A 27,183-nucleotide genomic window follows, 5' to 3' on the forward strand; every position below is an offset into this window, starting at 1 on the left:
GTAGGCATCTAAGTGGTAGGTACCGAACACCAGAGCTGGCTGGAAGAAATATTCTTAAGCCTTTGCTCAGTGAATACCTGTGGAGTAGTCAGTGTAGTTCCTTTGAGTGGAGATGTTTTCATGGTGTCCTCAGCCCCCTTTAATCCAGCTGTTAAAACTATGAAGGCCTAGGTCATATACCATAGCTCATTTGGTACCAGCTACTTCAATTTAAGGCATAATGCCTAAACTACAAAACGTCAGCCAGTAAGCCAGCACCAGAACAGAGGGAGGCTGCAGTTGTCTTCTGGTGAATCACCTTGAATAGCAGTGCCTGCTCCCTCTGTGCCCTCAGATTCTAATTTTATGGCTGACCCTGTACTCCTCTTCTCATCCAGGTGGGCCAGCTCATCCTCTCCCCATGGAATTCACCTTCTCCCAAAAGCAATTCTAAATTTGGGGATTTGTTTCTACTTCAGCAAAAAATGTCAAAGAGGCAGAAATCACTTCATTTCCAGTCTCTTCACTACTGCTCCAGTCTACTGCTTTGTTTGCCTTGCCCTATGGTACCAGTGTATTCCTTGGTTTCTGGTTCCTTACTTTGTTTGTGGTTTACTATTTTTGCCTCAGTCTCCAGTCCTTGCCATCTGACTTGGCTTCTGATTCTCTGAATCACATCTCTGCTGCCTGGTCTCTGTCCCCTTGGTTCTATTTTGACTATGAAATTCTTGGCACTCGCAGCCTTGCCTTAGTTTCCTACCTGGCTAGTTTCCTACTCTGTTTCTGCCTCGTGTAGCCCACAGGTCCATGAAGTTCTTTTGGTCACCAGAAATCATTATAGTCATGTAGCCCTCCAGCCTGATCTGGTCTGGCTTCTCCAAGAATGGCCTGATCCCTGTGGAACTCTGGGTTGGATGTACGTGATGGCTGCTAACTACCAGCCATCTGGCAAGGTGTTTGGTGCCACTCTAGGCCACTGAGCAGCCACGGTTCCATTAGTCTTAGCTATATCCCACAGTGGGTCTGCTGTCTTTTGAATTTTATTAAAAGTGAAGGGGATCTTCTCTGAGGTTGCAGAATGAGTTACTAGCCTAGAATGCTAACCCTATTTGGCCTTCAGGTTTGTGAAGTGAATTGCCCATTCCTTTTGATTGTGTTAGCAGCCCCAAGGCTGAGTCTAGTCACTCTCCTCTCCCCATCCTGCCAGACCACTGTCTGCCCTCCAGGGCCAAGGACAGCATACTTGGTTGCTTGGACACGTCTTGCAGCCTGCAAATTGGACAGATAGAATCAATACTCATGAACCTGAAGAGGCCCAGGTAGCACAGTTAGTGACACTAGCTGCCTGGAGGGACAGCCTGCCATAGAAGGGGGTGTGATTGAACAGTGATTGGATACAACAGCTGAGGATTAACCAAATTATGTCCCTTTGAGTTTAGATCGACAAACCTTTCTGTCTTAGACTTTAAAGCAAGCTAACTTGTACAGAATATAGAAGAGCTGCCTTCTTAATATGGGGCTATATCAGTATGAATCCTGGGGCTGGTCAAGTACAATCTGGTGTGTACTTTGGCCCAGACTCATGTTATTATCACTAGGATTACATGAACAAAGGGATGAGAGCTCATATTTGTGCAACTCCTTCTATGTGCTAGGCACCATGGAGTTTTACATTCTCATCTCAACCTACAAGGGAGGCATCATTATCTCTATTATTCTGGTAAGGAAATGGGGTCTTCAGAGGTGTACTTAGTTGTCCAAAACCATAGTCAGTAAATGATAGAGCTTTGATTTGTACCCAAGTCTCTCTATGCTTATTATGAAATGGCATATTGTCTTTCCAATTTAAGTGTCTTAGTTCATACTTCTCTTGATTTCCCCACAGCCTAACCACAGGGTCAGGCTCATAGAAGTAATAACTAACATTTGTTGATCACTTACAATATGTCAGTAACTATTCTAAGTACTTTATGTACTTTAATACAGCCAGGTGAACTAGATACTCTTGTTATCCTGGATAATTATAACATTGCAAAATGATGACTTTCTGATTTCCTCCTTCCTTCTACATTTATTACTTTCTACAGGAAGGAAGAGTTTTCCCTTCTCCCCCTTTGACTTATTATTTTCAATATGGACTCCTGGAATCTTATTTTACTCAGTGGGTTGTAATCCATTGCTGTCATTATTCATGTTGTTGCTTAGATTGTCCCAGATTTTAAAGCCTATGCTCTTAAACTCTATGCCACACTACCTCTTTATCAGATATTACTTCTCAATGCCTTCAGTTAGTTTGCCTATCTATAACAACCTTTTTGTGCCCTCTTGGCTTTTAATATAGGAAACAGGAAGACTACTGCCAATCCTATCCAAATTGTGTGTAAACTAGGAGTAAACAGTCTGCATGTGAGAACCTGGCAAATTCTGCTATGAATTAAATATATGAGTTTTAGACATGGATTTTAGTTGCTTAAAGACCCTTTTCATTTCTCTTTGGGATCTTAATCCATATCCTGAATAATTTACCTGTGACAGTCGCCCACCAGGAGATCCTTTTAGGTATGATAAGTAGACATAGGAGACTCACCTGACCATGTTAGATCAGATGTGAAAGAACCTCAGCTACTTGGGAGATGGATTCTGGTTCTTTTACTTCCGAGGGCTGTGTGTTTGAATTACTGAAATTCATTCATCCATTCAGCAAATAAGTGAGCCAGCATTAGCCTAGCACCTGGAACAGTGACTAGAACATAGCATTGGATAAGTAATTGTTGAATAAACACTTTGCCTTTTATAGTTGTAGAAAATGAGCCTTAGAGAGATGTTAAATAACTTGTCCAAAGTCTCTCAGCCAGTAGGTTTCAGGGCCAACTTTTTTCCTTCTGCCTTTGATACTTGCAGAGTTAATGTTCTTTACACTGTGTCATTCATGAGTAGAGGCAAATCTAATCCTCAAACATGCTTCTGAATCATACTTCCTGGGTCTTTCCTGCTTTTGACACTGTCTTTCTGATTTTTCCCAGTGTGGTGCAGGTCCTGCTTGCTGCTGGTGCTGACCCAAACCTTGGAGACAATTTCAGCAGTGTTTACAAGACTGCCAAGGAGCAGGGAATCCATTCTTTGGAAGGTAAGGGCGAGCTACTCTGCTGTTCTGAGCATTGTCCTCCCTGTGCTTCCAAGCAGTCTTGCTCTGTGCCAGCTCTACCAGCAACTCAGAGTGAGGGCCTGCAAGTCCCTTATCCTCTGGAAACTCATGGAGAACCCAAAAATCTTGGAACAGATGGTTATCACAGCCCTTTTGGGCTCTATTATTTATGTCACTTCAGAAGTCTTGGGGAATAAATTAGAGGCCTGATTTCATGAATGGAATGGGGGGTGGGGAGGTCTTCCACTGGTGTTTTCCCAAAAGCACCTCAGCCTGTGGGACCTCAGATGAGAGGACAGTGGAGCAGTTTTCCATAAAATAGTTAAGGCAACTACATGGAATGTGGATTTGTTCTTCCTCTATTTCCTCTAGACTTTCCCTCTCCCAGAACTAGAAAGCAGCCTTACTGGTTTCCTCAACCTCAGAAATCCTCCAATACTATTCTGAATACTGCTTTTTTCCTCCTCCCGAATGTAAAATACAATTCCCCCAGAGTGGAATGGCCCCTCAACTTACTGTATAACCCAGGACAAATAGTGGACCTTCTCTGTGCCTTGATGCCTATGCTTATAGAATGGGGTAGTCATCAGTGTCTGCCTGGGGTGTTGTATAGGTGATTGTTTAGACTTCTTCAAAAGAAAGCAGCAGTGTGCATCTGTACCAGAGCTTGGTCACGTGTCTATTGGAGGGTGCCTGGGCAAGTCGGTGTTGTCTCTGGTGAGTAGCTCTTCCAAAGTGAGATCGAGAAAATGGCAGGTTGCTTTGGCTGCATTCAGAAATGAATATTTTACATTTGAGTTTTTGCTTGTCTAGACTGGCCCCTCTGCCTGGCCATTACCCTGGACCATTCGCAGAGGCTGAGATCACTCTGTTTCTAACAACAGGGCAGCTGAGCAAGTGGCTGCTTTAGGGTTGGTAGTGATGGCAGGGAGACAGATATCCATGCTGACTGCCTAAAGATCAGAACATTGACCTGGAGGGAGGTTCAGCCAAGGGGAGCAAGAGATGTCAGAGCTGATGTGGGTGTGGTCTAAAAAACGGAGGTGTCATGCTGCCCCAGCAAGATTTCTCAAATTGGCAGCATGAGGGGAATGTCAAGAGCATCAGAGCATTGCTGCCCAGATGAAGTGTGAAGTTGCCCTTCCCCACCTCTTCACCTCTCTAATGCCACTTCTTCTGTCAGACTCCTCCCTTCCCCGCCTCTTCACCTCTCTAATGCCACTTCTTCTGTCAGACTCCTCCATTCTGCAGCTAGTTCCCCCACAGAGCCTTTCCTATCCTTGGCAATAATTTCAACCTGCTCTCAGCTACTCTTTTGAATATTCTTTAAATCTTGCCTTTTGTATAGTTTTTGAACTCTCATCTGCCCATGTCTTTTTTTTCCTCCTAGCTGACAGTTCCATGTGTAGGCTATGACCTATGCCTCCTTGGAATCCTGGCTGAATTGGAGGAATTATGTTCACTTTATGTTTCATGCAGAGGAGAATTTCATGAGTGCCAAACTTGCCCTACAGTTGCAGTTTGATATGAGGGGACTCTACTTATGGGCTGTCTTCTCACTCAGACACAGCTTTGCTGCCTGCTTTAGCTCTGTCTTCTCTTCAGATGCTCTTACCAAAAAGCAAGGAGGAGCATTTGCTGAGAGGGAAGGCCATGAAGAAGGGAAGGGATTGTTTGAGTGCCTTCTCAAATGTTCTCAGGATCCCAACAGAGCTCAGTAAGCATATTTTATTTCATAGATATCAGAGCTGTGAAGCCATCTAGTCCAACCTCTGCTGTTACATGATTTCTACCCTCTGTCTTCGTTTTGTACTTTTGTGCTTTGATAGTTCTGTCCTGGTTGGTACTACATTCAATATTCTACCGTGTTTCCCCGAAAATAAGACATCCTCCAAAAATAAGACCTAGCGCATGGAAAGATAAGACATCCCCTGAAAATAAGACTTAGCGCAACTTTGGGAGAAAAAATTAATATAAGACACTGTCTTATTTTCGGGGAAACAGGATAGATCAGTGGTCAGCAAACTTTTTTTGGAAAAAGCCAGATAGTAAACATTTTAAGCTTTGTGAGCTCTTCATTGTGGTGCAGAAGCAGCCATAGACAATGTATAATTGAATATGCATAGATATATTCCAATAAAACTTGGAACATATCTTTGGCTCAGTGGATAAAGCATCGGCCTGCGGACTGAAAGGTCCCAGGTTCGATTCTGGTCAAGGGCATGTACCTTGGTTGCAGGCACATCCCCAGTAGGGGGTGTGCAAGAGGCAGCTGATCAATGTTTCTCTCTCATCAATGTTTCTAACTCTCTATCCCTCTTTCTTCCTCTCTGTAAAAAAAATCAAAATATATTTTTAAATAAATAAATATCTTAGCTTATTTTGTATGACCTACAAAATTAGTGAATAGGTTTGCTTTTAAAAGCATTTTTTTAATCCTCACCCATATGTTTTTATTTATTTCATTGAAAGAGGGAGAGAGAGACACACATTGGTTGGTGGCCTCCTGTACATTCCCTGACAATACGTGTACTGACTGGGGATTAAACCCACACTTTAGGTATGTGCCCTGACTGGGAATCAAACCCACAATGTTTTTGGTATATGGGATGATGTTCCAATCAACTGAGCCACCTGGCCAGGGCCTAGTGAAAAGGCTTTTTATGAACTTATTTGTTCATTCAAAAATAGTTTAATTTTTTTTTTTTTAAAATACGTTTTTATTGGTTTTAGAGAGAGGAAGAGTGAGAGAGATAAACATCAATCAGCTGTCTCCTGCACACTCCCCACCAGGGATCGAGCTCACATTCCATGCATTTGCCCCGATTGGGAATGAACTAGTGACCCCTTGGTGTATGGGATGACACTCAACCGACTGAAAATTTTTTATTGATTACATGTCTACCTAGCAGTCACTGTTTTAGACACTTGATTTAGTCAAGTTCCCTGCCATCAGGTACTTTACATGCTAGACTTTGATTAAAATGTTTATAAAGACTATATTGAAGTATAGAGCCCTAGAGCACTTGGTCAGGACAAATTTGAAGCATCTTTTGATATTCACAACTATAAATCTTCCAAACTTTATTCTTTTCTAGCCTCATTTCTCTATCATGTTCACAAAATTTTAAAGAGATTTTCTCAGATTTCTCGCTAAAGTATAAATATGTTTAGCAGTTGTTGTATTTCTTGCCCAGGAACCCTTTCTCAGGAGGATGTTAAGTAATTTTGGCAATGTCTGGTCACCTCCTTAGGGAACCCATACCGGTGCTTAAGTGTTTAAGAGCTGCTTAAAAGAAAAAAAACACTCTAGAAATTTTGTCAGGAATCATTGATAACTCATTGTTCTGTAGCTTACAAGATTGACCCCTTTGTGCACTTTTTTAAAAAATTCCAGACTACCCTTGCCTACCAGTTTTCTGGCAGTTCATCTGATTTTCTCTGGCATGTCAGTTTGGATGTATTCTGCTATCCAAATTCATGGACTCTATGGAGTGATAGTCCTTTCGAATCATCTCAGGGCCTTTAGTTCCTTCTTAGTCTTAGCCATATTTCCCTCTCCTTTTTCCATTTATAGATATTTCATTTTTTCATCCATTTAACCAATATTTATTGGTTGCCTACTGTATGCAAGCACTGAACCCAGCTTTTGTTCATTCTCTTTGATGAAGTAGATGGAAACCAAAGAATCCTGTTGTTCTCTTTTCTTCGAATGAGACTGACCTTTTCACAGGCAGTTACCTGACTTAAGGGAATGTGGAGGAGGGTAGAGTAGAACAAGAGGTGTAAGCCCCTTGCCCAGAGTGTGTCTGGGCAAATTCAGAGGAAAATCACAAGGTCAAGAAAAATAGGCAGTCCTTCACTATTGGAGCATAGAGTCAGTAACAAAGTCCATCAAATTTCTAGTAGATATTTCTGTGGGCCTCAGCCTGTGCTCAGTGCTAAAGGGAGGTGGTTAAGTTGTAATTTGTGATCTTGGCAAGACCTCCCTAAAACCCAATAATATATCCTTTGTCTATCATATCATATTGAGCCAATCAAGAAATAAATATGTGATGTGTGAATTGTAAAGTGTTCTACAGTTGTAATTGCTTATTAGTCTTATTTATTTGTAATCCAGCATGCATTTACTGAGTATCAGGCACTCTGCCAAATGCTGGGAATACAAAAATGAATTTACATGGTCTAGCCCCTCAGTAGTGCTTGCAGTCAAGTAAGCCAGACTTATAAACAAGGCACCACAGTGCAGAGTGGTAAATGCAAAGGTACATGTACAAAGGATATTGGTAGCACTGATATAGTTAGTGATAAGCTCTACCTCACGGCAGGCTGGTGTCTGGGAAGTGTCACAGGGTGACTGAATTGGGCCTTAAGGATGAGTCGGAAGTTGCCAGGCAGACAGAGAGGGATGAACCTGCCAGGCAGAGAGAGCAACATATGCAGAGACATGGGGGTGGTGGTTGGGGGTGAGTGACAGCAGGTAGAATCCTCTGTCACATTGCTGAGAAGAATAGCAAGAAGTAAGAGTGGAGAGGAAATTGGGGTTCCACATTGGAATGATTTTGTAAGGGGACCAAAGGGCATTGGAGAAGTTGTCTTATATTATCTCAAAGAGGCTCTATATCTGTTCTGCCTGTTCAGAATAGGTATAGCCTGGAGAGAAAAGAAACTCATGTGCCCTCTTTGCTGAGACTTTGTAACTGATTGCCCCATTCCTTGTGAAATGCTTCTCCTGTTTTACATATGGCCATTGCTCTTTAATGAGGAGCCTGCTCAGCTGGGCATATCACAGTATTTTCCACCCTGTCAGTGTTCATGTTTCTGGGTAGGTTTGCTGGTGTAGGTAATGCAGAACTCTTTGGCATAAAAATCTTGTTGGCCTAGCTCTTCTGTTCCTTTCTCCAGCCCTCAAAGTGGCATATGCAGAGGCTCAGTGGTGTTCTGGAGAAAGGTCGGGCTTTGGTGCCAGGCAGTCATCTAAGCTGTCCCTATCTATGTGATCTTCAGTGAGAGGATTTCAGATTTCTCATTTGTATCATAGGAATAACAATATCTATGTTGTAGGGTTTTTAGGATGACTAGAAATAATCACAGATAAAGCATAGTGACCTTTGATGAAAAATTACTTTATGAAGGTAGTTTTGGCTCAGTGTATTGCAGGCTCAGTACCTGCCTTAGAGGTACTGAGCAGCTCACCACTCAAGGGGGCACTGACAGAGGCTAGATGTCTGTCCATTAGGGATTCTGCAGAGGGTATTCTTGCCCTGAAACATTGGGTTATATGGCCTCCAAGGTCCATGTCAGCCATGTGATTTTAGGATTTTAGAAACTCTAGGCTCACCTTCAGAGCAAGTAATGTACATAAAAGTAGTGGGATTTGACCTGGGCTTTGGAAGGTGATGAGGAGGAGAAAAAGAAGATGCTAAGCAGGTGACACAGCCTTGAGCAAAGGCACACAGAGAGGACACAGGGAGGGGAGCATGGAGATCACAGCTGCTGCTTTACCAACTCAATCCTTGATCTCGATCCCTAAGTACCTGAGCTCCACGCATGCCCACTTCAGGAGAGTCCCACTTGTGGCTGGCTGATGGCTGGTGGAACACAATCCTCAGGTAGAGGAAGCAGTAAATTAGTGGTAACAGAAAACAAGTCGCCCAGCCAGGGATGCCGCTGGCTGCTTGTAAGTAACTGTTATAAACATTGGGTGTCTGGGGCTGTCAGAAATGCAAGCGAGCACTCTGAGTGCCTCTCATATGTACAATTAAAACAATAAAACACGGCAGAAACGTGGCCAGAGCAGACTATAAATCAGATTCTCTTCTCAGCTTCAAGTGGCAGCTGAATAAAGATGAGTTGTACAGAAACTGGGTTGGCATAGGGCCCTTCTGGGTTACAGGGCCTGGCTTTCCAGGCTAGACCTGCCGTAGTCATCCCTATCAGCCATGGTAGCCTCCTTCTCACAGCTCCAGGGGCTGGAGATCCTCACCTGCTGTGGCTGACCTCCCATCTCTATGTCTTTGGACGGGGGCCAGGACTGTGCAAGCTGGAGCATCACAAACCAGTGGACAAATGCCCTGGAATTTAGGAGATGGCTAGGAGACCCCACAGCGGTAATGGAACTGCTCTCTAATATTTCTCCCCGTCTCAAGGCATGCCAAGGAGTGGTCTCATTCTAGCTCATCTATTTGGTATAAGTTAACCACCCAGCACCACTGTGTGCTAACCCCTACTCAGTCACAGCAGAGAGAATGTAAACCCTGGGAGAGAACAGACTCAGATGGGAGTAATAAAGGCTTCCAAGACAACATATGTACTACCTTAATTAATAAATTAAAAAAAAAAAAAAGTCATCCTGAGAGCTTGTTAAAACAGCTAATTCCTGAGCCCAACGCCTAGAAATTTTGATTTAGTAGGGACCTGAGGTTTTGCATTTCTAACAGGCCCCCACTCTTTTAGTAGTATGAGCTAGACTACAGATGTTTAATTGTGTCCTTGTGCTTGAAAAGCTTTAAAAACTCATCTGTACCTTCTCTTCCTGGGAGAGACCTTATTTTGCCATTTAAGCTTCACTCCTAGAGAAGCTATGCGCTTATGCCTTGTATTATGGGTGTATAGAACACAATAGCTGCGAACCTGGAGCAATTTTTTGCACCTCTCAGAGGCTCTGTCTCCTTATGTGTAAAATAAAGATTGTTGGGAAAATTAGAGATAGTATATTTATGCATAGCTTGAAACCGGAGCATAGAAGGAGTCAATATAAATTTATGTTTTTACATCATCATCATTATTCTTATCACACACTCATGGAACTTCATGAGAACTTCAGAGTCTTTGGCACAGCCTTCTAAATGCTTTTCAGTGGTAACAAGCTATTATTCAGAAAGAGGCAAACATTATTTAGAGTCCAAGGAATGGCTGTTCATCATCTGACTGTGTGACCTTGGGTAATTCTCTTTATCCATCTGAACCTTGATTATCTCATCCTATACCACAGATTTATTGTAAAGAGCAAATGGAAGTACTTATGAGAGAATTTGAAAAAATACAAAGTATCTTGTATCTACATGTAAGGTGCTAGCAGCTAGCAAGAATAGTGATTAATAATAATTAAGATTAATAACATGATCAATACATTATTCAGCAAGGATCCAGTCAGAGGTATAGATAACAAGAACTACTGGAATTCAGAGAAGACAATCTCTGGCTGAAGCAGTCAAGAAAATAAAATGGTATTTGAGCCTTGAAGTATAAGAAGGTTTTATGGAGGGCCTGTAGGTAGGTGCAGTTGGGTGTGACCAGAGAAGAGGTGTGGATGTCCAAAACATTCAAAGGCAGGAAAAAGAAAAAATATGTTTCAGGCCAGCAAGTGAACTTGTTAGGGTAAAGCATCCGCACAGCAAAATGTTCATTTTAGGGAGTAATGAGCAGTTAGTAAATTGGGACCAGATTGAATGCTTGGACTTTGTGTCCTTTAGATAGAGAGGAGCCTTGAAGGTCTTGTAGGATAGGCCACCATGGGAACTGATTCCTTCCAGGGTGGAGAATTGGGGAGGTGATAATACGGTTACGATGATGATGATAACTTTAGCAGCAGCAGCAGCATTTAGTAATACTGTGTGCTACAACCCTATGATGTAGGTGCTAAAGGACACCGAGGCCCAGAGATAATGTCAAACACAGTAGAACTGTCTCCTGCTCTTGTCTCCAGCAACCATATCAGTCTGTTCTTACCTCCCTACCCCCACCCCCTCATGCGTAGTCAGCTCAGAACCCCCGGCTTGTCCAATGTCTTAGAAAGCTTGGGTTTCTGCGAGGCCAAAAGCTGTTTGGGCAAGTTATTATTTTTTATAAAGTCCCTGGCTCTTCCTTATCATTGTCATAGCCTTGTTGCACCTCCAGGGCCGTGGTCCTACACGTCATTTCTCAGCAGTGCTGTCCACTAGAGAGTCACCAAGATGAGCTCTGTCAATCCATCAGGCCTTTTGGCCAACTACAAGATTAAGTGTATCAGTGAGTAGGTTAATTGCGTTCATCCTTCTAGCCCTCCAAACCTGTATATTTGACTAGGAGAGGGAAATAGACTAGTTGACATGTTTTATTAAAAAGAATAAATTTGATGCATTTATAAAAATAAGGAAATGTGGGATGGGGTAGCAAAGAACTAGTCTTGTGATTTTTAACTGATTTACATATTTTGTGTATAAATATTTTTTCATCAAAAGTTCCAAATCAAGGATGGGTCCCACATACCACACAAAATATATTAGAGACATTTATATGGATAGCAGGAAGGGAGACAGAGGGCTGAAATTTTCCAGGCACCCAGTGATTGATGGGGGCTGAGGCTCCCCCTGACGCTTTATTGAGTTTCCGATGATTATCTCTCGCTGAGACATTTTTTACAGATGACGGTCGAGCTGTCACAATGGACCATGGGGGAAAAAAACCCAACAATAATAACACTTTAATCTTTTTACTGCACTGCTCCCTAGTATCTCAGATTCATCTTCCCTGACGCACGCAGTTCATTATTCTGCCCCTCCCTGGATGGGAAATAAAGGAAAATAAATATATATGTAGACACACTTACCACATACATATACACACACACAGAGAGAGTGTATAAAAGAGACCACCTCAGAACCAGAGAGGGACAGAATTTATTGTTCTTTTTGCAAGTGTTGAGGTTTATTAGTAAAGATGCTGGGTTGGCTTGGAATTGGCTATTAATTACAGCATTTTGTATTTGTTTTTTATTGTAACTTTTTAACATCTTGAAGAAAAGGCAGAAAGAGAGGTAAGCAGGTGTAGAGAAGGAAGCACAGAGGGACCTAATTTGACCAACCAAGTAGCAGAGCTGGCTGAGAGGCAAAGAGAGCAGGCTCCTTCCTCTTGTTGCCAGCCCTGCCTAGAGGATCCCTGTAGCGGAAATAATACCGCTTTGGAGGGGGGAGAGGGGCGGCTCTGGAGCAGGGATAGTGAGGAAGACGTGAGCTTAGAGTAATTATAGGACATATCGAAGGCAATCCCAGCATGTTACCTCTCTGTTAGGAGATGTTGGAAGTAAAAGAGGTTTAAATGGAGTGTTGATGGGTCTATAGATAATAGAGTAACATTTTGCCTTATCTTGGATTTTTTTAAAAGTAGTTAGAATGGTATAAAAGAATTCCCAGGCATATTCAGTTCCCTTCAACAATTAACACATGACAAATGTTGTTTCCACTATACTACCTATCCACTTCCCCCTACCTCCCATATATATGTGTATGTGTGTGAATGTGTGTGTTTGTTTTTTCAAGAATACGGGAGAGAGAGATAGAAACATCAATGATGAGAGAATCATTGATCGGCTGCCTCCCACATGCCCCTTACTGAGGTTTGAGCCTGCAACCCAGGCATGTGCCCTGACGGGGAATTAAACTGTGACCTCCTGGTTAATAGATCTATGCTCAACCACTGAACCACACTGGCCCAGCTATATATATTGTTAATCCTCACTTGAGGATATTGTTTTCCATTGATTTTTAGGGTAGAGTGGGAGAGAGAGAGAAACATTGATCAGTTACCTCTCATACATGCTCCCAGGGATCAAACCCACAACTTTTGTATGTGCCCAGACTGGAAATCAAACCCACAACTTTTCTGAGCCATACTGGCCAGGGCATATTTTTACCATCTCTGAGACATATCAATAACAACATGTGAATCTGATTTAGATCCTGATTCAAACAAACTATAAAATTGCAATTGTAAGACAATTAGAAATTTGAACATCTTTGCATTTGATGATGTGAAGGTGAAACATGAGTTCTGGAAAGCTCCACCTAGGTCTGTGGTCAAAGGAGAGTTCTAGGTCAGTGAGGATGCCAGGACCACAGGCAGGGTCAACAGCCTGTCCCTTAAAATTCTAGGTCAGTCTTCTGCTTTCCTCCTTCCCTTTCATGGGAATGAGAGAAGACGGGCTTGGGGTTCTTTTGAGAAGGCTGTACTTGTATCTCCACTGGAGTAAGTGTTGAACCAGTCTTCTCTTCAACTCTTCAAATCTTTTCTGAACTCCTACTATGTCACCTCATTATTACCTTATCATAGTGTGCCACCTCCCATGCTACATTATGATAAGGTAATAATGGGGTGAGCAGGGTCCTCTTCTTAAGGAGAAACCTTCCAGTCCATTGGCAAGAGAGCATGGTGAGAACCGTTTTCAAGCAAGGTCTGGTCTTCCAGCCATAGGCCAGCCTAGTTTATCACAAGTGCCTCCCCCAGCCTGTTTTCTGCTTGGGGAGACAGCTAAACAACCATCCACTAAAGTAGTTATTGATCACCTGCCATGTTCAAGAGTATACACGTGAAGCAGTCTGAGAATACTTAAGTCTATGTAAAAGAAAATGTTAACTAATTTGATGTATACTATACATTACCTGGATATATTCAGAAGAGGGAGATCAGTGAAAGTCAGGCTGCTTGAATTGTAAAGGATGGTAAAACATCTATACATATAAAGAAGTAACATGCTAACTTGTCCATTACGGTGTCCCAGTCGCGACCAGTCTGTGGGCAGGGACGGGGGTGGGGACTTCCACCTCCAGCGCCAACATCACGCTGCCTGCCTCCATCCCTGGCTAAGAATGTGACACTGCCTGCGTGTGTCCATTCAGTGCTGACATGAGGCTGCGGGGGCAGGCAGGGCTTGACAGGGGACCTTAGGCCGCACCCCCGCCCCTGCTCCAGGCTGGGGTACCTGAGGCTGCGCGCCCCCACCCAGAGGGGCTTGATGGGGCTGGGGCTGGCCAAGTTTGGGTCTCACCCAGTGGGGCTGGGGCCAGCTGGGGCTGGATCGCCTGCATTTTCAAAGTGCATGCAGGTGGTGGGCAGACACTTGACTCTAGATCCTGCGGCATGCCCCAAACACTGACAGGAGGGAGATTTTATATACATTTTACTAATTTTGTTTCATCTCTGTCACTTCTATTATAGAGAAAGGGCAAATAGCGATATTAATATATTTCTCCTAATTAATTCCCTTGTTATGTGCATGAATTTCATGCTCTGGATCACTAGCAGATAAATAAAAGGAAGGAATAGTGAGGCCATACAGAAAAAAGAGTACAAGCCTTGGGTTGATCAGACCAGCTCTGTCATTACCTACTGATGTGACCTGAGACAAGCTGCATAACCTCGCCAAGTCCTGGTTTCTTCATTAATAGGAATAATGACATGTATGGTTCTTCTGAGGAAAATAGTTGTGAGTTTCCTAGCACAATACCTGTCACATAGTAAGTGTTCAATAAATTCAGGCTATATGGGTGTTGGAGGAAGAGTCTTAGTCCTTGGTATATTAGCCTTCAGGACTCACCTGTGACCTTCCACTAAGTATGAAATGTGCTCCCTGCAGTGAGCCTGCCATATTCTACAGTGTTAGTGTTAGTGTTGATTCTGGCCAAAGTTTGAGTGGCATCAGGAAGAGGTAAGAGCAAATAATAAATTTAATACCATTTATTGAATCCTTACTACATGCCAAGTAATTTTCTGAGTTCCTTATATACATTTTTTTATGTAACAGCTTTATTGAAATTTAATTCACACACTGTACAATTCAGTCACTTAGAGTGTATAATGCAGTCGTTTATAATATATTCACAAGAGTTGTGCAGCTATCACCACAATTAGTTTTAAAACATTTTCATTACCCCATAAATAAATCTCATACCCATTATTAATCATTCCCCATTTTCTCTCTCAACTTCCCTAGAACTTGACAACTACTAACTAATCTATCTCTATAGATTTGCCTGTTCTGGACATTTCATATAAATGGAATCATACAACATGTGTTCTTTTGTGACTGGCTTCTTTCTTTAGCATGTGTTCAAGGTCCATCAATGTTATAGCACATGCCCTAGCCAACCTGGCTCAGTGGATAGAGCATCAGCCTGTAGACTGGAGAGTTTCAGGTTCGATTCTGGTTAAGGGCATGTTCCTCAATTGCAGGCTCAGTCTGTGGCCCTGGTCAGGCATGTGTGGGAAGCAGCCAATCAATGTGTCTCTCTGACATGGATGTTTCTCTCTCTGTGTCTTTCCCACTCCCTCTAAAAATCAGTGGAAAAATATCCTCAGGTGAGGATTAACAGCAAAGAAAAAATGTTTTAGCATGTATTAGTACTTTATTCCTTTTTCATAGTCAAATAGTATTCCATTAATGCATATGCCACATTTTATTTATCCATTCATCAGTCGAAGGACAGTTGGGTTGTTTCTACTTTTGGCTATTATGAATAATGCTGCTATGAATGTTTGTGTACAAGTTATTGTATGGACATAATGTTTTCATTTGGAGGGGGTGGTATATCTGGGAGTAGAATTGCTGGGTCATATTGTAAGTCTGTGTTTAACCTTTTGAGGAACTGCCAGGCTGTTTTCCAAAGTGGCTGCACCATTTTATTCCCACCAGCCATGTATGAGGAATCCACTTCCTCTGCATCCTTACCAGTACCTGTTATTGCCTGTCTTTTTTACTTTAGCCACCCTAATGGATGTGAAGTGGTATATTGTGGTTTTGAATTGCATTTCCCTGTTGGCTAATGATGTTTGGCTTCTTTTTGTGTGTTTTTGGCCATTTGTATTTTCCAAAAGTATCTTTGGGAAAATATCTACTCAGATCCTGTGTGCATTTCTTAATTGGGTTTATCATTGGATCTTATTAGGTCGGTGATACTACTTATTTTGCTGGTGAGGAAACAAGGTCTCACAGATGGTAAGGATTTTGATCCGAGTCACACAGTTGGTGAGTTTTGCTTCCCAGGCTAACTGACTGTGACTCCTCTGCTCTTTCTAATTACACAGTGCTGCCTACTGAGGATTCACTGTAGCATCACCACAGACCTCTTTTGGGATCCTCAACCAGCAGGAGGGGAGGAATTGAAAGTCTATATTGAGAAATTAACTGGGACCAGAAATGAGAGGCTTCTGAAAGTCAAACAGAAGAATGTGGATATTATGGGTTCCAGAACAGGAGAGATATGTTCATTTGAAAATTGCCATTTCCTAGGTGCCAATTATTTCCTGTTCCCCTCACTATACTCCATCGTTTCTAATTTTCACAGCAACCCAATTAATAGATATTTGCCAATAAGAAATTTGAGACCCAGAGGGATGGAGTCATTTTCCAGAGTCATCAGGACTAGAATCCATGTCTCTCTGACTCGAAATTCTGAATTCTTTCCTTTCAGAGATACTTTATTAAAAAAAGATTATTTTATACTATTTGTAGTGTTTACATACTCTTGAGGGTAGAGCCCATTCTCTATCCCCATGGCCCAGCCTGTACAAAGTACTTAATAAAATGTTTAGTGGATGAATGAGGAAACAGACTACAGTGTATTGTGTAGAAGGACCTAATTCCAACTGGGATTTTTGGAGGAAGATGAGCTAATAAGTGAGATATTAGAGGTCTCGTCGCAAGGCTTGGTGTCCTGGGAGCTTGGGTCTAACTTTGTAAACATGGGGCTTGGGAAGAATGTGCCCAGGCATCCTTTGCTTTCTTAGCGCAGGATCAGGCAGGTTTGGCCAGACTTATATCTTTTTAGTGTTTTTCACAGAACATTAGAGTGGGAAAGACCTCAGGAGATCATCTACCCCAGTGTTTCTCAGAGTCTTCTTGGGGAAACAACACAATGGGCTTTTTAAAATGTATATTCCCAGGCACTGCCTGCTGAATCTAAATTGTTGAAGTGGGGGCCCAAGATTCCGTGTTTTGTTACAAATTACCCAGGTGGTAGTGTTGTTTTAATATATTTTTTATTGATTTCAGAGAGGATGGGAGAGAGAAACATCAATGATGCCAGACAGTCCATTTCCCCCCTCTATGAGTCTGGATCCCCAGAGTCTGGCCCAGAACTGGAATTCAGAGCAATTGGGAGCTTGTGTCTCCCTACCGAGATTGCACAGCTCCCGGGAATCGCGGGAAGAGGCTGAGCTGAGGGAACGGGACTTGTATTTAGGGTTGCCTTTCCTCTGCACAAGGCAACAGTAAGTAATAAAGGTTTTGTTATCTAGAGACCACCCATATTGCCTCATACACCTTTTTTCAAAATTTCCCCCAATAGACTTAGCAATGTGATGACAGGAGCCATGTCTGAGTCATCTCCGTGTTCCTAGTTTCTAACCCAAGGGAGAAAGCAGCATTAGTAAATATTTTGGTAATGTTTTTAAGCCTATCATCACATTTGATTCTCATAATATTTAAATATTTAGTGTTCCTCAAATTATTGCTCATCATACCCATTGTACAGATAGAAGAACTAAGAATCAGAACTAAGAGTCCTAAATGGCAGAACTAGTTGGTCCGAAGGTTGTGGATTATTGTTAAGCTGATTAACTAAATGGCAGAACTAAGAGTCAGGAGTCCATGACTCCTTTACCTTAAATCAGTTTCTCATCATGGGAAGTAGTGGGTTGGTTGGTTGGTTGGTTGGTTGGTTGGTTGATTTTGGTTTTAGGTTGTTTCTTTTTGGGGGAGGGAGTGCAGTTTCAGCAGTGCTTAGAAATGGCCAGGGCTGCAGGGAGGGTTTCAGGTACTGCTTTCACTTTTGCTGACTCTTCGCACTGCTGAGGCTAGGAAATCCTGCAGAGTATCTCTCAGGCACATACTTGCCATGGCACCCAAGCTTAGACTTTGCAACTTCAAAAAGTCAGAGATGAGAGCAGACGTGATGCTTTGTCACTCTCCCTGTGGCTTGGGGTGGGGGGTGAGGTGGAAGGGGAGTGTGCAACTTCCACTGAAGAGACAGGAATGGCTGGCTTGGAGGGGAAACAGGAGCCTATGCCCATCTTCCCAGTGATAAAGACAAGCTAGTAGATGCTTTGTTGGGAAGGGCATGGTTCACTAGCTGAGGACCACCTGTAAACATGGGGCCGCAAAATACCACCTTTTGGCCAGCTGGTGAGCCAATCTTGAATGAGTCACTTTAGCTTCCGTGGATTTGCATACTTTTCTTCAGTGAAGGGGTAAGTGTGTGAAGGTGTGTGTTGTACCTATTCTCCCCACAACTTCACACCTTTGAAAGAAAAGAATGAAATCTAATGAGCTGGGGACTTCAGCAAGATGATGTGGGACGAATTGGGGGAGAGAGATTATTGTTGATAAGAGCATGGAGTGGGCCTTGCTCAGCCACCAGCTGGTTGTGGCTCCCTTCTCAGCTTCAGTTCCTCACTTGTAAAACAGGGAGAGTGAACTTACACCTCACAGATTATCCTGAAATAAATAAGTGAAAATATTTTACAGGTTTTAATGTATTAGCTCCAAAGAGTTTTCTGTGGAACGTTAGCACTGCAGGGTTTTAATAAGGGTTAGGTGGAGAGAGGCTGTCAAACCAGGAACTGCCGAGTGACACCAAATTAAACAGATGGTTCTTAACTAAGAACTGTGCCTTTCTGAGGGGAATGGGGTATGCAGGATTCCCCAAATGGACCTCTTTCACAGAGAGAATACACTTAGGAAGCACAAGACTAGACAATAAGGATAATAGCTGACATTTACTGAGAGGTACTGTATGCCAGGGACTGCTCCAAACCCCTTTACTCATAGTGTCTTGTTTAATCCTTAACTTTCCCTGAGAGGGTACTGTTATCATCTCCATTTACAGATAAAGAAACTTGGCACAGAGAGGGTAGGTAGTTACCCAATATTACAGTCAGCAAATTCAGAACTGCGATCCAAACATAGGTGGTCTGGGTCCAGAGCTCACCTGTTTAACAGCCACACACTAGTGCCTCCACTAAATACTTGTTGGCTGGCATTATTATCATCCCCAAAACAAGGTAATATTAAAACTTGTTTATGAATTATGTATTTACTAGAGGCCTGGTACACGAAATTCATCCAAGGGGAGGCGGGGTCCCTTAGCCCAGCCTGCACTCTCTCCAATCTGGGACCTCTTGAGGTATGTCTGACCACCCATTTAGGCTCGATCCCACCAGGATCAGGCCTAAACGGGCAGTCAAACATCCCTCTCACAATCCAAAACTGCTGGCTCCCAACCACTCGCCTGCCAGCGTAATCACCCCCTCTCCACTCCACTGCCAACCTGATTGACACCTAAATGCTCCACTGCTGGCCCAATTGCCCATAACTGCCCTCCCCTGCTGGCCCACCCCTCCCCCAACTGCCCTCCTCTGCTGGCCCGGTAACCCCTAACTGCCCTCCCTGCTGGCCTGATCGCCCACAACTGCCCTCCCCTGAAGGCCTGGGTCTCCCCCAACTGTCCTCCCTTGCTGGCCTGTTCTCCCCCACTGCTCTCCTCTGCCAGCATGGTCACCCATAACTGCCCACAACTGCCCTCCCCTGCCAGCCATCTTGTGGTGGCCATCTTGTGTCCACATGGGACAGCCATTTTTGGCCACATGGGGGCGACCATCTTGTATCTTGGTGTGATGGTCAATTTGCATATTACTCTTTTATTAGATAGTATTTGCTAGATCAACCAATATTTATCAAACATGTATTTATGAGCAGATACCGTAATGGGCACTGGGAACACAACTGTGAAGATGGTCACACTTCTGTTTTCCTGAGCTTTTTGCCTAGTGGAGAACATAGTCAAGAGAACAGATGATTGCAATAGAATGTAATAAATACTTAATCAGAAAATGTCTAAGGTTCTGGATAACTCTTAGGAGCAGTAACTACCTCAAACTTGGAAAGAATCGCCAGAAGAACTGATTTCTAATCAGAGGCCTAAAAATGAATTGGAGTTAGCCAACTGAAGGCATGGAAAAGGGGAAGATGTTCCAGGCAGTGGAATGGCAATTGCAAAAGCTCAGAGGGGGGAAAAGGCATTAGAAAGAGATGATGAGAAATGAGACCTCAGAGGTGAGCAGGGATCCTCCTATGATTTCTTAATAGTCAGGCTATGATATGAGCACTTTGATGACATTTGTCTATGAATTGAATAATCCAGCTGTGTTTCCTAAATTTCTCTGCTTTTTATGGTAAGCACCCTGGGTATGGCTCTATAATTGCACTTAGGAAACATATTATATAATTTGTTCAATGGTATGATTCTTGCATTAGACTCTTTTAATCATTAGTATATCTCCAGCAGGTACCACCATGCATTGGTGCTCATTAAGTGTTGTTTGTTGAATGAATGGTGTGTGTTTTTTGTAAGATGGTTTACACCCTTCCTGCTTTCTTGAGCCAACTATCACTTTTCTTCAGGTTCATTATTGTATCCAGCAGTTAATGTCCAATGGGCAATTCAGTGGTGCCCTTAGGGGTTTTTGAGGTGCAGTATTCTGTGGATTCCTTTTTAGCTTTTTATTGTGCTGCTCTTTTCTCTCCCTGCCTGGTCCGCACTTGATTGTAATCAGGCTTGATTATGAAGCCTCCTCTTCAGCCTTATTGTTTTCTTCTCCTAATCTACAGTGAGCTGGAAACAAGATGATTTACCATTATTTGATAAGACTGTTTGCCACTAAGAGTTGGTAATCTCTGAGTTAGGTCTCTAAAAGGATCTCTTATGGGAAAAATGCATATGGGACTTGTGTGTTAGCTACTCAGAGGCCTTCCTCCTGTTCTCTCTACCCCAGGGAAGGTTAGATAACACTCCAGGTGTGGAGGGGAGGAGGCTATCCTCTGCCTGGTGCAGAATTGCTGATTCACTATTGATTCCATAGGCCACAAGAAAGTGTGGTCTATTCTCAGCTACATACTCCCCCAACTTCATTTTGGCCAAACATTTGAAATACTCCCACCTAAGCTAGCTACAGACTTCAGGCAGTTTCCCCTTAAGGCAAGTTCTACAGGAAGCATAGTGCACCTTCACCTGAGCAGAAAAGGAGGGAGAATAAGAGTCAAGGCTAGCCCTAACCAGTTTGGCTCAGTGGATAGCACTTTGGCTTGTGGACTAAAGGGTCCCAGGTTCAATTCTGGTCAAGGGCACATACCTTGGTTGCAGGCACATCCCCAGTAAGGATGTGCAGGAGGCAGCTTATCAATGTTTCTCTCTCATCAATGTTCCTAACTCTATCCTGTTTCCTTCCTCTCTGTAAAAAATCAATAAAATATATTTAAAAAACAAAACAAAAAGAGTCAAGGCTGGGCCGAAACCGGTTTGGCTCAGTGGATAGAGCGTTGTCTGCAGACTGAAAGGTCCCAGGTTTGATTCCGGTCAAGGGCATGTACATTGGTTGTGGGCACATCCCCGGTGGGGGGTGGGCAGGAGGCAGCGGATCGATGTATCTCTCATCGATGTTTCTGGCTCTCTATCCCTCTGCCTTCCTCTCTGTGAAAAACCAATAAAAATATATTTTTTTAAAAAAGAGTCAAGGTTGGGACCAGACATCTAGGCTCTGAGTCACAGAGGGATCTAATTTGCTCATTTGCAAAATTAGAATGACAGCATGATATGAAGGAGAGAAAGAAAGAAGACTCAGATTAGACCTGGGTTCTAATCATCACTCAACTACATACAAGGATAGGCAAAAGAAGGTTTATAATTGCAAGTACGCAAAACACAGATTTTATTTTTGTACTGTTATTTATTAATTAGAGGCACGATGCACGAAATTCATGCATGGGGGGTGGGGGGTGCCTCAGCCCAGCGTGCACCCTCTCCAATCTGGTATCCCTCTCACAATCCAGGACTGCTGGCTCCCAACTGCTCACCTGCCTGTCTTCCTGATTGCTCCTAACGCTTCTGCCTGCCAGCCTGATCACCCCCTAACCACTCCCCTGCCAGCCTGATTGATGTCTAACTGCTCTCCTGCCAGCCTGTTTGCCCCCACCTTCCCTCCTCTGTCGGCCTGGCCACCACTAACTGCCCTCCCCTACAGGGTTGATCGCCCCCAACTGCCCTCCCTTGCAGGCCTGGTCCCTCTCAACTGCCCTCCCTTGCAGGCCTGATGCCTTGCAACTGCCCTCCCCTGCTGGCCATCTTGTGGTGGCCATCTTGGGTCCACATGGGGCAGGATCTTTGACCAAATGGGGGCAGCTATTGTGTGTTGGAGTGATGGTCAATCTGCATATTACTCTTTTATTGGATAGGATAGAGGCCTGGTGCATGGGTGGGGGCCAGCTGGTTTGCCCTGAAGGGTGTCCTGGATCAGGATGGGGGTTCCCTTGTGGTGTGGGGTGGCCTGGGCAAGGGGCCTGTGGTAGTTTGCAGCCGGCCATGCCCCCTGGCAACCCAAGGGGAGGCCCTGGTATCTGGGGTTTGTGTATCTTCTACAATTGAAACTTTGTAGCCTGGAGCCAAGCCAAGCCTCCTGCTCCCTATGTGGCTGGCAACTATTTCTATTGGGACTTATGTACCTTCTATAATTGAAACTTTGTATCCTTGAGTGAAGGCCTAGGCCAGCCAGGGTGTGTGGAAAGCTTGGCTTCCTTGCCTGGGAAACCCAAGCCTCTCTCAACTGCTCTCTGTGGCTGCAGCCATCTTGGTTGGGGTTGATTTGCATACTCGCTCTGATTGGCTGGTGGGTATAGTGGAGTAGTGGTTAATTTGCATATTATTCTTTTATTAGATAAGATTATTATATTTTTTATTTGTATTATAACTTTAGGCCTATTTTTGCTCACCCATGTACTAGCTGTGTGACCTCTATGTTTCAGTTTCCTCATCTATAAAATGAGAATGATAATACCCACTATTTAAGGTAGTTATGAGAATTAAATAGATGGTGTGAAGCTGCCATGCCAGGCACAGAGTAGAAAAGGTCAGCAAATGAGATCTGTTAATATTAGGAGAAGGCATTACAGTCTATGGCTTTTTGAACTTTAAATAGGAAGGGAGGGGAAAATGCATGGACACTATTCTAATACCACTTACTTGGAAAAGAATGGTTTAGGAACTGATGCTTTTAACTATGTAGACAAGGTTACCTCTTGGTTGAATTACACCCCCTTTCCCAGTGGGGGTGAGAGGAGCCTACTCCTTGCCGGCCCTGTGCTCTGGGCTAGAGAAGCGGGTTCAGGTAGGTAGGACCCAAATTCCACTCCCACTGAACTCAGTTCCGGAGGGAACATAACAGTTACTCTGATAATTGGGACAGAAAGAAACCCCATCACTTAAGTATCATAGTTGTTATGGGGGGTCTCAGGTCCCAAGGGAGGACCTCAGAGGTGGGGTAACCTTCCAATTTATTGTCCAGGCTGGGACTGTCCAGGACAACAGGCATAAACCAGGTTTGTCCTAGATGTGTGTGATCACCCAACTCATAGGGTCCTCTCACAAAGAGTGACAGAACTGGTTTTAAGTTATTTAATATGAAATTGGAGAGGGAGAGTCATGAATACTAGCACTAGAGTGAGCCTAGGATTTTTGGTAGTTTGATCACATGAAATGCTTTTTAATCTTACCTTTAAAAACATGTTCACAGTGCATTTATTAAGGGTAAAAAAGCATATTACAAAATTGCAATGTAGTAAATCCCTATTCTATAGGATCTATATGCATACATGGATATATGGATATATACCAAAATATTAAGTGCAGTTTTTCAAGTTGCAGAGATATTGATCCCTTCTTTGTATTTTTTTGTAGTTTCAAAGTCTTAATAGCTTTTATAAATTATAAAAGGTCATCACAAAATAATATCCAACACTCACTAGGCTGTAAACATCTTCAGAGCAGAGGGATGTGTTACTGTTCTGCAAAGAACAGCCTCTGTCTCCTGCCCCACTGGTCCCCTCTCTTACTCCAGCCTTTTTTCTTCACCTGGGTGGCTCCTCTTCACCCCTCAAGATTCTGGACATCTGAGATCCTCTCTTCATTCCCAAATTAAGCTAATTTCCCCTCTGGCTTTCTATATCATCCTGATATACTTCTAACATAGTTTAGGTCTCAAATAATATGATAAACATGTATTTGTTCTCTGTCTCCTTCAGATTAGGTCAGAGACCATGTCTGATTCATTCTGTGTCCCCAAATGAATCCTACTACATAATAGATGTCAGTAAGTGTTTGTGGAACTAACTGACCTCTGCTTTACCTTCTCCTGCCTGGTGCAGATTGCCACGCACATAGTAGGTATCATTGTATGCTTAGCAAGTAGGTAAATGGGTGAGTGAGTAAATTAAAATGCCAAGAGAAAGATGGTAAAATTGGTGGTTCAGAGCATTTGGTGCTAATTGAAGGGTTTGTGTTACTATCCCCCCCAGTCCTGGTCACCCGAGAGGATGACTTCAACAACCGGCTGAACAACCGCGCCAGCTTCAAGGGCTGCACAGCCCTGCACTATGCTGTCCTTGCCGACGACTACCGCACAGTCAAGGGGCTGCTGGATGGAGGTAAGAGCATAGATGAATGGGGTGGGGGTTGGCAGAGAGAGAAACTTGACAACCTCTCACTCTGGATATGCCATGCTCCCCCATAGCCCTGTTACCCTCCCAGGGCTGGAACTGCTTTGAGGGTGGCGGTACTTAATGAGAGGGACAGTGTGCACATGTGATTTGACCTCGTATGGGTGGAACATCTTTACCTACCTGTGTTCTGTACCAGACCACCTGTCTGCACGTGCTCTAAGAGTCTTGTTTGTTGCAATCCCTAAGTGTCCTTTCTTCTCCACTGTGACCTCTAGTGCAGGGCTAGTAGAACGAAGGGAAGGACCTTCACATCCATATTAACCCAGGTCTCAAAGACATCCTCTTTGATTCCACCCCCACCCAAGTCTAAACTCATACTTGTCACAATCTGACATTGTTCTTATGTTTTCAGTAGTCTTCTCCCTAATTTGACTCTGTGCTCCCTGAAGTCAGCAAGCTCTTTCCCAGCACCTAGCGCAGTACCCAACACACAGCCAGCACTCAATAACTATTTGCTGAGTCATTGAATACCCTCCCTTGAGAGAACATGATTTATACTGAGGGACAGATTCAGGCTGGTCTGCTCCTGTCCAAGTCTGGTGCAGAGTTATCTTCCACCCAAGCAGGCACTTTTCATACTACTTTCTTTTATCCCACTAAAGTCTCTTTTCATAATAGGGAGCAATGCATCTTGCCAGGATGTGTGGTGCCCAGGCCCCTGAGTATGGCACATGACTGCCTTCAGTGCCACTTTGTGGGGCTAGAGACCATCTTTGGGGCTAGACACCCACCTAAGGGCCTGCTTGTCAGGGATTATTCTTTATAGAACTTACGGGCTGCAAGGGTCCTCAGAGGTCATCGGGGCTACCCACTCTCCTCCTGGCACAACCTTTCCAATAGTTGGCTGGCTGGCATTTCCTTGGATTTTGTCAAGGACTGAGGGAACTCTATTTTTTCCCTAGAAGCCCATTCCATCTTAGGTATTCATTTAGTTCATTTCTTCTTTGACTGCTTGAAATATTTTTAAATAAGCTGTTATTGTCTTCTCTGTAACTTATGCCTCTTCAGCCCAATCACTTTTTCAAAATTCAGTCTTCAGAGACAGTTCTTTTCATCCCAGAGACTTTGCCCTGCTGGCCCAGCACCCCCAAATCCAACCACGCTGGCTTAATACCCAGGCATGGCCCAAACCCCAGCCTACAAGAAACCTGCCCCAGGATGTGCCTTGGTCTGGGGCATATACATTGTGGTAACAGTGCTTAGGATGATTGAAGCTTTTGGAGCAAAAACTTAATGCTCTCAGAAGCAGACTTAGAAAACATCCCCAAGCAGGATGCTACTCACTTTGTCCTTTGGAAAGCTCTCTGGCGAGACATTTCTAGCTAAGAATTGGAGCATTCACCGTGGGGCTTCTCTCTGCCATGCTTTAAAATAATCAATATCCCCAGCCATTGTCCAGTGGCTTACATATCCTGCTTCCCTTCAGCCCCCAAACAGACAGGGATTCACTCTAAAAAGAGACCCTCTCTCCAGCTTTCCAGATCGAACACCTTTGAAATGAAGAGGCATGGGCCTTTTATGAAGTGTCCCTCCTTCCCCCCAGGCCAAGGCTGGCCCTTTGAATCATTTCAGGGGCATGGTTCCTGCCTGTTGACTTGGAACAGATGCCTGTTGCCCCCACTTTTACAGTTTGCCCACCTGCCTTTTTACCCAGCTTCCATTTACACCCCCTGCCCTAGACTCCCAGCCTCAAGGGCCAAAACCATTAACCCACTTATTTCTCCCTTCCTGATCTGAACAAGTGGCCGTCACTCAGGGCTACAGGCCTGCCAACGTATGACCTCCCTCCCCCCTTGACCTCTCTTGGTTAGCCTGTGTGTGTGACCAGCCAACCGAGAGGTAGGATTCTACCCCCTCGTCGTACGGCTGTTGCCAGTAACATTTTCAAAGTCTTCTGACCTCAGTTGACCTTCTCCAAGGGTTTCAGGGAAAGCAGGAGAGCTTCCTTCCTGACCATCCACTTTTCTTAACCTATATTTGCCACTGGCTTTGCTGCAGCAAATGAGAGGGAAGTGCTCTCTGTGAGATCAAGGGGCCAGCCTGTGTTTACCAAGTCTACCCAGAACCCTTGTCCTTGAAATTGCTTAGTCCACAGGGATTTAGGGTCCCCGGATCTTAGAGAGTTAGAGCTGGAGGGACAGCTTTTCTTGACTTAGCAGTACTCATGAGAGAGCTGGGAGGAGGTCCAGTCAGCAGTGTGATAATGTGGGAAGCTCATTGACCCCTTTGGAGGCCAGGTAGAGTAATAGAAAGGATGTCTTCAGAGTCAGGCCAACCTGGGTTTGAATCACAGCTCTCCCACCCTACTACTGGTATTGCCTTGTGTTGCCTTAACTCTCTAAGCCTCAGTTTTCTTGTCTGTAAGATAACACCTGAGAAGTATGATAGTGATAGCATGAGGGTTAGAGATAACAACTGTAAAAGCCTCTGCTCCATGCTCCATCCTATATAATAAAAGGCTAATATGCAAATTGACCAAACGGCTGAACAACCAGTCGCTATGACATGGACTGACCACCCGGAGGCAAACGCTCAATGCAGGAGCTGCCCCCTGGTGGTCAGTGCTCTCCCACATGGGGAGTGCCATTCAGCCAGCAGCGCTGAGCTGCTCTGGGTTGGTTTGCTAACGCAGTTGCGGTGGTGGGAGCCTCTCCTGCCTCCACGGCAGCGCTAAGGATGTCTGCCTACCGTGGGGAAC

General features: G+C 43.9%; 1 protein-coding gene across 2 annotated transcripts in view; it reads left to right on the forward strand.

The window, feature by feature from the left end:
* Nucleotides 1-27,183, forward strand: part of CLPB (ClpB family mitochondrial disaggregase) — a 130,010-nt gene that overhangs the window by 39,312 nt on the left and 63,515 nt on the right. For both annotated transcript variants that reach the window (XM_084894193.1, XM_084894194.1), the window contains 2 exons: nucleotides 3,003-3,106; nucleotides 24,282-24,410. In XM_084894193.1, the coding sequence (XP_084750319.1) occupies nucleotides 3,003-3,106; nucleotides 24,282-24,410 (233 nt within the window). The remainder of the gene's footprint in view (nucleotides 1-3,002; nucleotides 3,107-24,281; nucleotides 24,411-27,183) is intronic.

The sequence above is a fragment of the Pipistrellus hanaki genome (genome assembly GCF_964339955.1).
Source record: "Pipistrellus hanaki genome assembly, chromosome: 9".
Classification (NCBI taxonomy): Eukaryota; Metazoa; Chordata; class Mammalia; order Chiroptera; family Vespertilionidae; genus Pipistrellus; species Pipistrellus hanaki.